The 12572-nt window shown below is 41.8% G+C and overlaps 1 protein-coding gene across 1 annotated transcript; it reads right to left on the bottom strand.

Moving 5' to 3' along the window:
- Window positions 1-637: 637 nt before the first annotated feature.
- On the bottom strand, window positions 638-11827 carry LOC135377927 (sorting nexin-16-like). Its single transcript, XM_064610696.1, has 7 exons — window positions 11674-11827; window positions 9880-10166; window positions 9701-9790; window positions 9257-9405; window positions 8862-8931; window positions 7385-7521; window positions 638-4125 (listed from the first exon to the last, which is right to left on the bottom strand). The coding sequence occupies exons 2-7, from the start codon at window positions 10159-10161 to the stop codon at window positions 4050-4052; spliced, it is 804 nt and encodes a 267-aa protein (XP_064466766.1). The 5' UTR covers window positions 10162-10166; window positions 11674-11827; the 3' UTR covers window positions 638-4049.
- Window positions 11828-12572: the final 745 nt, after the last annotated feature.

Raw genomic sequence — 12572 nt, 5'->3', positions numbered from 1 at the left:
TCTGTACCCACCCCACGATCTAACAGTAGGTGAGTATCCACGTGAAGAGTTAAAACCTTGTTTGAGCACATTACATTTTAAATGAATGTTAAAATTTGTGCAAGACCAACAGCTGTCAAAGACGGGAAAACTGAAACAAAGAAGCATAGGCATTTGCCTATGCTTCTTGAAAGAGAGAATACTGCACACAGAAGGGCGCAAGCAGGCTGATGTAAGCAAGAGGAGGGTTACATGGTCTTGAGTGCGAGTGTAATGAAGAGCCTCGTTTCTTGTATCCTCTGAGTTAACCTCGATCCCTGATCCCTTTATTAATCATTTGTGTGCAATAAACTTGTCTGTGCTGGTTGCAAGTCCACCAAGTGCAACTCCCTTATACCACATTGTAATTAATTACAATTACTCACTGCTGGAAATATTTCATTGCAGTAACCTAATTACTTGTATGTCACAGCTCCGCCCACCAAGCCCAAGCAATAATCAGATCCTTGGGGTTTCCACAGCTGTTTGAAATTATGCAAGAGACCACATAAGGTGTGTTCCTGGGGTCCTTAAAGTTGTTTTCCGTGAATGCTTTCACATGTGAGTGACAATAGCAGAGACTTGAATGTACATACTAAATATTTGATTAGGCTTTACACTGATTATAACAACAGTTTATTGACAGCGTGCCAAGAAACAGCACAATACACTTACACAACAGAGAGTTCATGGGCCATAAAACCAGTAAAATGCAATGATGAAGATTGAACAACTGCCTGAACAGTACTATTGCAAACACATTGCAGTAAAACAGTAAGCAGGAAAACAATTTAAAGGTTAAACATTAGATTAGTGACCAAACATAAAACGGGTTGTGACACTATGCCCCAAGCTAACATTATTTGTATTGGTGCAAACGTGCATTCCCAAAACTGAAATACGGCAGTCGTCTAAAAAGCCAAACCACGCACCTCTCGATTGCAAGTCGAGTGCCCCAGCCACTATGCTACACTGGCAACAGCATGTCGGCAACTTACCATGTGCCTCATTTAACGAACGGGACACACACTCTTCACGTTCATCCTATATGTTTTCTCATACAACACAGGAAGAAGCAACGGAATCTGGTGAACATGATGACTCTTTGGCATGAAAAGCTCTTAAGACCACTACCATATTTCAATCTCTCTTAGGCACCTTGAGGCTTGTGTTGTATTTGTCCGCCTGTGTGTTCGAGCCTCAAAACAGTTACTTTCCATCATGCATTCCAAGTTTTATAGCTAAGGGGGCAATGCATGCATTTGTGAATACTGAAACTCATCTGAAAATGACATCACGAGAGCCATCTAAGCAAGTGAGGCAGCCACGGAAGAGGTGACGTGCATACGAGAACCAATAGAAATGGTCGAGGCTTTCGCTCCTCTGATGTCGGAGCTTGACGCCAAGGTTTGTGCCCAGGTTTGTATGTTGCCAACTACGACATGTAGAAAAACAGCTGTTTTTCTTCAATATACTCAGGCATGCAGTACAATGTGTGCATGATGTACTGAACTGCATGTATCAAAGAGTCACAACCCCTTTTAGGTGGGGTCATTATAACGCAAATGCACTGTACTTGAAAGTGTGCAGTAAAATAAGGCATTTGCATATGCCTTCAACATCTCTATACTACATACGATTTCTCTGTTGCACATGTACAGGTACAAAAATGAAACTACTACTATTATAGACATGCATTCCTACTAATAACACCTATTCCTTCTAAACTCTCTTGTGAACATGATGTAAGCAGCATGTAAGCAAGCATGTAAGCAAGCATGATGTAAGCAACATGATGTGTAAGCAGCCATATTATACATACTTTTGGCAGCATCAACTGTGGCTTCGTGGACCACATATGCTGCTATATACTGTAGCGTCGTAACTCTTTATGACTGAAAGGAGAAGTTGGACGCTGACAAGCTGGTGCATGACTACAAAAGGACGGAACCCGAGACAACGAGAGAGACAACATGCAGAAAATTCTCAAACTTTAAACTCAAATTCTCAGAATTTTGCTTGTGTTGTCTGTCTCCTAGTCTTGGTACCGTACTTTTGTAGTAACTTTTTACCGCTCAAATATCCCATGCATTCTGAGGTATACATTTCTGAAATGCACAATACAAGTGGATTGTGAACAAAGGTGAGATGATAAATGTGTAGGTACACCAAAAGCGGCTCAGGAAATCAAGCTAGCTGGAGAAATACTGTGTGTGACTCGGATGCCAGCTTGGTACCCATTCAAGGACACAATACCAATTCAGAATGCACATAGGAGGCCATACTTACTTGAAGATCACAAATTTACAATATAACAATAGGCACATGTATCCATGTGTGCATGCTTTACAATACTGCATATTTCACGTTGTATACCTAAATTAGTACAGTACATTTTGATGGTCTTCACTTTCCTTTAGACAGTAGTCCAGCTTCTGTTCGTATTTTCTCGGGCAAACCACTCGCAAGGAATACATGCGATGCACTGCTATATTAATTGACAATGTAAAAAGATACCTAAAGTCCAAATAAGAGTGGCCCCACATTATTCCCGCTCTCACAGACTTCAGGTCAACGTGTTATACACAAGCAGCTGACTTGCTGCTTACACTAGTTACATATGGTGACAACTGTTTACACCATTGCCTATTTTCGTAAATATTTACACATTCCTCAAGAATGCAACATTATTACTTTTTGTTTACCACTTTCCTGTACCTATCTCATTAGCAACATTGTGTTTCATGGAATTATATCGACTTTTTTTTCTCTTTCTTCTGTAGTCATAGGAGAGGGCACTGTCTAATGTAAATTAGAGAAAATGATTACCTTAAAACGTCATAAATGCCTGCAACACCAAGCTTGCCTGTTTCACATTGCCTGCAAGCCTTAGCAGAAATAATGAAATGGTTTGAATTGGCTTTGGTAGCTTGTTTAACAATTCCCATATCAAAGCAGGTGACGGAAGCTAAAACAGGCTAGTCACAAAACACAGGTCACTATTTAATTTGAATTCACAAGGGTGTATTAAATTTGGAGACGGAACTCATTTGAGACAAACCCTGTTAGGAAGAGGGTAATAATAACATCCATAATACGCATGTTGATTTTGCCTTTATTAACTAAATATGCAATATGTTATCGTACTTAGTGCAGCAAATTGGGAACCGCAGAATGCATGGCACAATACAGCTTCATTTCCATACGTCAAAAGCTCCATCAACTAATTAGTATTTTCTAGAACACTATAGTAGCTACATCACAGTAAAAATTGGAAAACGACTTGCATTTTAATACAGTGTATGTCAAATAACTCTAGGAAAAATGAACGGTCCTTGAATGGTCGAACAACAGATATGCTAAGACTGTCCCATGATGTCATTACCCACAGACAACCACTAAAAAGTAGATTTATCATTAATGAACACTACACTATCTGTTGAAGGCTGGAGTCTTAAACTGTAGACTGCAGGTGGTATTCACATTTGGACATTAGAGTACCTTTCCTTACAAGGTGTTTCATACGAGTACCATGAAAATGCATTAAGTGATATAGTAGTAGCAATATAACACGGAAACTTTTTGTTGTCTGGGTAGTACTGTTGAACATCTAATCACCTTTTATTCATATCGGCTTACTGCAGCAATAGATATGGACAAGGAGTTAGAACATAAATGGGACAAATCACCTTTTATTCCGATGTATGAAGTATAAGACCCACTACGATATCTGGATACTTAACAAAACGCAACAAAATTTAAACCATAACTGCTCTTTGAGATTTTATGTTTCATCAAGTTTTTCCTCAATCTCAAGGTATCCAAGTAGTATTGGAGTTTGAAACTACCAGCTCGCATGCTTCCTTCCAGTTTTTATTCGTAAGTCCCACAACAGCCCCAGATAGGGAAGCATCATGATAAAATATAAAGTTAGAGAACTTCAGAGAAACTCCCTATATACACAACACATACATATATGTACATACAGGTGACAGTGTCATCTTGAAACAGTGCATGGTAACCAGGGCAAGTCACTGTTGACTATCATGCTTCATGGGTGACGCAGCCTGGCTTTCTGGGAAATATTCATCATTGTTGCAGTCTTCCCTAAAACACCAGGGCATTAAAAAGTAAGCACCACAGTACTGAGAGACATACAAAAATTTAGCAAGAATTCAATAATTACTGATTTAATTGTTACACATACAGAGGCACTGGTCAAGCTATACACAAAACGTCATTGCCACGCAGTACCGGCGTCTACTTTTCGCCTCCGGGGGGACAAGTGGGAAATTTGCATCCCCCCCAAAAGTTGTCTGCTTTTCTGTGCTCCTTTAGGCGGGCTCAGGGAAAATCATTTGCTCATCAAAATCATCTGCTCATTTTAGAAAATCCCAATGCTCCTTGCGCATGCGTTGCATCCTGGGAGATTACTGGAATGAGGAACTTGACTCCTTGACTCCTCATGGACAATAGGCCGAGATAGAAGGAACCGAAACAGCTTGGAGACCTTCTCCTTCTTTGTTACCAGCAAGTTCCCATAGTTCAAAGCGGCGCTAAGCTCTCTGGGATTTTCTTAAGTCGTTGATTGCATATCCCTTGTGACATATTTGTCATGCTTGTGACCTGCAGAATTTCAAAGAAGCGACACAACTGGCGATCGCGTGGGAGCTCGTGACAAATCATGACGAAGCGATGCCTTTATCGTGCGGTATGGAATAACGAAAAGTTGAGCATCGAGCCTCTGGTCCCTATGCACCTGTAGCCTGTGAAAGGGGGTGTACAGTTAAGCCAGTTTATAACAGTATTGACGGGAACGCGAAATCTGATCATTATATCAGAGCTATTGTTATATATGAGCTTTCGCGAAATTGCTGGTTGGTATCACGTCAACCAAGTAGAACACCGCTGAACATGCAAGTTTGCTGAGCATTTCATCTAGCTCGAGATTGACGCACCTTTGTGTCGAAAGCTTTCCCATGGACAACATAACCGCCGATATCAATGAGGCTCCGCACTCCGCATCTTTTGATTAAGACTAGCTGCATTGTCAAGTATGAACTAAAGATTTCCACACAACGGCTGGGGTGGACATTGCCTTTTTGCTCACAGAATGACTAAATACTGCTGTTTTCCCCATGACACTCAAGGAGGATTTCTAACTGTGCTTCGTGCAGAAGGCACTGTACGGGTCGTTTGACACGGGTTGAATCCAGCTGGCGAACTCTGATATGGCTGGATTCGTCCAGTCCGCATTAAAAGTACACTTCGTTGTTGGAGCCAATGTCACTCCCACAACGCTTAAACTCAAAACAGAACGCCAAGCACACACAGAACTGGCACCCATTTGACATGACTCACAACAACACGCTCACGGCCCCCGGAGACTATCTCCCTTTCCCTCAAAAAAGACAGAGAGGAGCCCTGCCTTTGCAACTGCTCTCCCCAACGACGTAGTGGCATGGCTGATGAACCGTGTGAATCCGCACAAGCGGCTCTCTTCACTATGTCATAGTGCCCTCTGTGTCAAGATGTTTTCCCTGACTTTTTAAACTTTTTTTTCAGTTTCCCTCACAATTCCCTGATAATTCCCGGTTTTCCCGGATGTAGACACCCCGTGTGACATCCCATCTCAGGGTCCACAGGACCCACCGAAGGCATTTTGACTGCATCACTAGCGGATGCAGAGGTCTTAAGTTCCTCCATCAACCTACCTAAAAACAGTAGGCACACACAACCGTGTTGGAAGTAGCGGAAGCAGATGTGAGCTCTCCCCAGAACACTTGACCATGCGTACCACCTTCTGCCAAGGACTGTGTGTTTCTAAGGACAAGACTCACACTAACCTGGCATTCCACATCACGCTTGTTATGGTTGCTTATAACAGTGGTCAGCTACGACTCACAATATCTGTGTGCAAGTCACCTGATGCAGGTACACCAAGGCCCTCTGTGGACCAAGTGTAGGTGCCAACAAGCCTGAATGCACCTGCCCAACCGAAGAGTCTCCATACAGACCACAGGTAGTACACAAGCTTGAACATCAGGCTCAGGTTTCTGTGTTGACAACTTACACTTGCACTTACAACTCAGTCACAGATTGCTATTGGCTTTGGACCAAAACCACATCAAAACCAAGTGGTGGGTACTGCTAGCGTTTCATCCTCAACAACCTTCATCACCCCTATATGTGACCCAATGCAGACTTGCTTTGACGACCTGCAACTTTCTGTATCCTACGCTTTTGACATCTACATCACTCAGGTTCATCTCCAAGGGCCATTTAGCAGCCTACAACCTAACTTCCTTCTTTAGTCAAAAACGGTTCCTCTTAATCATCAATGGCCGCTACACCCACGTACGATCAGGTTTTCTTGCATGGCTATTCCATTTGGATAGGAGGCTCCAATCACTGCTGTAACAGCACTAACAAGGTCTCATTGCAATGGCCCACAATCTCAGAAGATCAGAAATACATTCACATCAAGTGCTATGAAGAAATGCTTGGCAAAGAGTTCTCTCAATCAGTTTAAGACATGGTAACAAGAGACAAAATCCTAATCTCAGAATTTAGGCAGGAGTTGCAGCAGCTGGCCATTTTTCTGGATAACAATCTGCCTGCGAACGTGAAGCAACCACAAAGTGTCAATAAGAAGATTGCAGCCACATTCTACCCTAGGAGAGGCATGTGACTACTTTTGCTGTTGAGGGGTGCTCAGTAGTGCACCCTCATCTACCTATCACAAGCGTTTCAAACACTTCTCTAAGAGAGGACAACAGCAGATCCCAGTTTCCTCCTGACAATGGATTGGTGCGCACCGCAAGTGAAACTACAGCCTCCCTTAGGCAACAGAATTACCCATTCAGCTTACAGTCTGCATCTCACAGCTTTCTTCTTTTCCCCCAACATAAAAAATTACCTGCATGAGAGAAAATTTTCTAGCTCTGACGTAGCATCAACAGTATATAAGCTTACTGCAAAGAGCATTGAGGAAAAGCACTGAAGGGTTGCTTCAGACAATTGCTTTTGATCATAAAACAGTGCATTTAGTGTGAGGAAGCTCAAAAACATGAAGCATTCAGACAAAACACATTTTCACTCATTTCACGTGCATCAAAACTTTCCAGGTCACTCTTATATCAAGAGAGAGAAAAAAGCTGACCAACAACAGCCCTGCCAGAGGATCATAGCAGACACAGCCTTTTTGAATCCCAACACTAGAGCACATTGCTCAAAAACAGTTTTCCCAAGGTTGTGAATACAAGTGTACAAACATAGATAGGACATACTTTTGTACCTAGTTCCAAAGACATATATCTCGTCGCTGTGACAACATGTGGTAATAACACATCTGCGTCTAACTTACTTGAGACCCTTTGCAAGAGTACTTTGCTGCATTCTTAAGCTTGACAGTTCACTCTGTAATGACTCAATTTCAGCATCTTTCTCCTGGAGTTGCTGTGTCAACCTATAGACCTTCTCTTCGAGGCTTTCACAAAGTGCCTGCATAGAAAATCATAAGACATATACTTCATGTACGTATGTGACTCGAAGCATGTATAAAGGCCTTTGCAGTACTTATTTTTCTTTTCACGCTATTTCCCACAAGACTGACCTCAGCTAGCACAAGCAACAGAACTGCACTGTATTTGTGTAGTTTATCTTCATTCAACTTCAAGCACTGCTAACACCAAAACAAGTTCTGCTAACACCGGAAAATAATAACAGATTGCCACCATCTTGGTCTCGACCGATTCAATCGCTTTTGTTTCGTATTGTGTTTGTAATCCTACTCCCGAAGTGTTCAAATGTTCAACAACACATGTGCCAAAAGGTATGCTGAGATGTACAGGTGCACAAGGTACACTCAAGCTTGAACTCTGAGGCACCCTATGTGATCACACCATAGAGAGCCATGATCTAACAAACAGATAACATTTTTATATATCTGTCTGTACGTGTATCATAACCTGAAGCACATTTCCACACAGTGTTTCCACTGGCCGATCACAATCACGTGGCTGCACCCACTGGGTTTCAGATTGTCACTGCCACGCTAGAGAGCTTTGCTCGAATTTTCGACACGCATTTTCTTTCAATTTCGTGGAATTTGTGGAATCGTGGAGTGTTTGACAATTGCATCGTCATCTAAAGGTGTGCGTGTTGTTCTTGCAAACACCGGTGATGTCAGAACGGCAGTGTATATGTGACAGCATTGTCAATGCAGAGATACTATTGCCCCCAGGTGAGCCCCTACAATTGCCAAAAAATCCAATTAGAAATGCAACATGCACAGACAAGTTCAGGCAATAAAAACATATTGAGAATTTTGTTGGGCCCTAATCAAGGGTAATTGCCAATCTGAGTAATTGCCAAGTGTTCAGTGCTGCTATGTTCATGCGGAAGAGCACTGCAGAGGGCTGTGCCACTTTTATCAACTAAAACACACTGAGTAATGCTAGCCTACCAAATATGAAGTAATTAGGTAACCAATTTTGAGCTTTCTGTGGCTGCTGTCAAACTTTCTTTGTGTATAAAAAAAAAAGTCATCCTCTTAAGGAATCTTCAAGATACATGAAAACCAATTTCAATATATTATGCCCACTAGCATCCCCTCCCCCCTCCAAAATTGGAAGCATGGAGCCTACATTCTAAAATTTACATTTCAAAATTTTCTTCCTTAACACAGATATTCAAATTCTAATTACAGACTTGAAATCACGAAGGCACACTTTGTACAGCTAAAAAGTTTTGTTGATATCTGTGCATAAATAACAATATTAGCCACAGAACCGACATGCCCTCAATACCTGCGCACTAAGAACATTAAGTGAGGAACGTACCCGGCTCTCTTCAATTGTGTCTAACGGTTCTGGTGGTTCATCTAAACAGAAGAACTCTCGAACATGCATACTGCAACAAAAGCACATTTCTCGTTATGTTTGTATTCTTGCCACTTTAGGGAGGTCCTGTGTTTTCTTTCTTTTCCTCAACTTTACAAAGATTGCTTTACATGAACAATATTTAATGAAATTGCAACTTGAAGATGCATATTTGGTCACACTACTCAGGACACTGGTGCAAATAGGGAAAAGCAGAACATCCTAACAAGAAAAATGTAAAGCACAAGCCCCACAAGCCATTTCACAAGCCCCACATTCCATTCAACAGACACAGCAGAAAATATGATTAAATCCAAGTACAGAGTAGCATTATGAGATGGATCTGTTAAACTGACCTCCTGCTGATGTCTCTATGACTCATGATGTTTTTAATAAATGTCTGAAGGCCTAGAAGCCGGTCTTCAAGAAAGAGGGGATCAAAGTTATTCCCAAACCATCGCTTTGGCGGTAAAGAGAGCTGAAGTCCTGGAAATAGTGCTTTCAACTGAAAGAATGACAGTGTAGATTCTAGAACAGCATGTATAAAACATATTGGCAACAACATCTGAAACAAAACGCCTTCGAGGTGCGATTTAGGAACTAAATGGTAGAAATTTTTTAGGTCTAAATGCACAGACCCAAAAATACGCTGGCTCGCTAATCTATACATACAAAATTTAAAACTTGTTGAAACATCACACTTTACTGTGACCCATTTTGCATTAATAGTCATTAAACAATGTACAAAATGCTATCCCCCTATGGATACCGGATAGGTAAAACAGCAGGAATCACTATACCTTCCTGCTGAGACGAGTAAAGTCGGTATATCGTCTGAAGACAAACCAGTATCTTCCACTTTCAACATGTTCTACTCTTATTTTGAACACCTGCAAATGCAGAGAAATGTGCATACTCTATCAAGCATCGATGATAGGTGTACGTGCAACATATAAAAAGGAAAGAAAAATAAACTCACAGTGAAACGTGCCCTTTCCTCCATGACCTCATAACCAATTATAGGAGTGTTATACTCAGGGGTAACGACAAATGCGCCATCCTCAAGATCACAGCAGTGGTCCCGGCCACTTGAAGTGTCACCAGAGTTGCTACTGCCACTACTTATGGATTCCCTGTTGTGCCGTAAAGTCTGCGTACCAAGTGGAGGAGGCATCGCTGTTGGCTCATTGCTGTCGCGTACTTCTACAAGTTCCGTGTTAACAGACTCCGCTTCTTCAGACATCATGCACCTTCCGCCCATTCACACTATAAAGAATGAAAAACAAGAAGAAAGGGAAGTCATATTGGATCATAACATAAAATAAAATCATACTCTTTAAGGAAGTGTGTATAAATTGGCAGTCCAGAGCCTTCCTCTGCAGACATGCAAAAGGAGAAAAAGTTCTGCCTTTGCACCTTCCTCACCAGCCGTGCATCATACCCTTTACATTCACACTAACTCACACCACATCAAGCAACTACTTCACACAAAATTTCAAGCAACTGAAATACATATATAGATAATGTGTGCAACACTGGTCGTGCACAACATACATTCAGAAAAGTCTCCAATTGCCCTAAGCAAGCAAATAGTTCGGTGATAATGACACCAGCACTGCCCCAAGCACACCCTATGATTGTGGGTATCCTCAGAAAATAAACAGAAAACCTCAGAAATATAAAATATGTCGTTCAACAATGCTACTTTTCCTGTAGTAGGTAACAGTGCAGCCTTTTCTTGTGTTCCATGGGTCAATGGTGAAGACGGGGAGAGGGGGGGGGGGGGGGGGGTAATTCACTTTCACTGATTGTGTTATGCTCAAAAGTAAACAAGGCTCATAAAAAAACCTGGCTGTATCGTGCACCAGTAAGTTTGTTGGGTGGAGTGTCACTTGTGGGTTGTGTATTGCATACTGCTATCCTGTGGGAAGACATATTGGTCAGACAGGAAGATCATGCCTAACATCAGATTAAGATCAGATCACGTGGCACCACTGAAATGTGTTACCCTGTCTGACCACTTGCCTGTGCACTGCAAAAGATGTGGCTGTGTCCCCTTTTTTGAAAAAACAACCTCTGAGGCGTTCCTAATAAACGAGCGCAGGGAATCGTGTGTCAGCACCCCCCGTGTGTTGACTTGTTGCAGGATGAAATCCTGTATCTCAGGAATTAGCATAGTCATGTGATAACTGGTTTGTATTGCATTGTACCTCTCCTTGAGTATGTGTTTCTAAGTGTGCGTGGAAAAATAAGGTTTCACTTGTGAGTTCGCAGTTGGTACAGTTTGTGCAGATGCAAGCAAAATGTGTTTCTATACAGATATTTTTACGAACCAACACAATATTATCTGTTATTTTAGTGTGGAAGCTTATAGCCATGCACTTCGTTCTCAATACATCAGTTCCGCCCATCCTCCAACTGGCACGAAGCAGTCTGTTCCTTTTACCAAACTCATACAACGCCGTGGTACCATAATGTTAGATCACGAGGGTATGTCTGAAGTGAGCTGTCCATAGATATGACAAAATTTCTTTCGAGAGAACTGATTTGCCACATGTGCAAAAAGCGCTAAATTTCTTTTGGGTCCATCACTAATCTCGGATAACCTGTCAGCTACCGAAAGCGGTGAACCTTTTGGTAACACATATTTATCTAGCCTTCATGAACTGTAGCATACATGCACGTAAATCTCTGTGAACCCAGCTGTTTGAACAACTTAGATTGTTTCGTTGCTATATGTCATTAGTCCATAACACAAGTGTGGATACATTACCAGCCACTTATGCGATCCCACATCAATTTGTGCTCTGGTGAGCTGCTTGTAGCTGTGTTCAACACCACATCTAGCAAGTCGACGAAAACATAAACTGTCGTCTGTGCTTAGGTCATGGCTACTCTAGAGTCATGGCTAGTTGGCTAAATCAAATAAACAAGAAACTCATTACTCATGCACGTTACCAGATGTGACGTAGCCTTAGGTGTCCCACCAATCACAACCGTGCTTTCAACGTCCGTAGTTATAGAGACCAGCCGTCATCAGCCGCGTAGGCAGCTATATTGGCTATATGTAGCCATTTGTAGCCATTGCCCAGCAGAGAAAACAAGACGCTTGATCGAGGGGTATCATTGCCGCGTCACAGAAAAGCTCCGTACTTGCCAACAGCTGAAGCTTGTGACCACTGAATAAAATCTGTATTTGTCTAGGTATACCAACACTGAATTCATGCCAACCTTGGTCGCCTCCAACATTCTTCTGCATGAGACAATTGATGTTCTGAGGCTGGAACACATAGAAGGGACAAATACATACAAGGCCATCCATCTTTCATCATTCTTCTGCATGTTGCTTATCCAATAACTAGACCAAATTCCAAGTATATATAAGATTCGGATCCTGGGATTTCTGCATAATTCCATGTCCCAAATTTCGGCTTTCTTGTTTTTAAAAACACCGGGAGCAAAAATCGGGTTTTATTTCTGGAGCCGTAAAATCGGGTGATATCAATTTGAAAAGCAGATTTTCAGGTGGAAAATAAAAAAGAGCGCATCTTGCATTTTAGAATACGAGATGCAGAACAGCCCTACTGAATGTGTAGTGTTTAGAGTCTTCCAGTGCCCGTATTGGTTGACGAGTCTGCACTTTGCCTAGCTAATTTTCGGAGGGTTTAGGGT

This window comes from Ornithodoros turicata, chromosome 1 (genome assembly GCF_037126465.1).
Source record: "Ornithodoros turicata isolate Travis chromosome 1, ASM3712646v1, whole genome shotgun sequence".
In the NCBI taxonomy this organism is placed as follows: Eukaryota; Metazoa; Arthropoda; class Arachnida; order Ixodida; family Argasidae; genus Ornithodoros; species Ornithodoros turicata.
The sequence above is the reverse complement of the archived record's forward strand: the minus strand, read 5'-3'. Positions and strand labels throughout refer to the sequence as shown.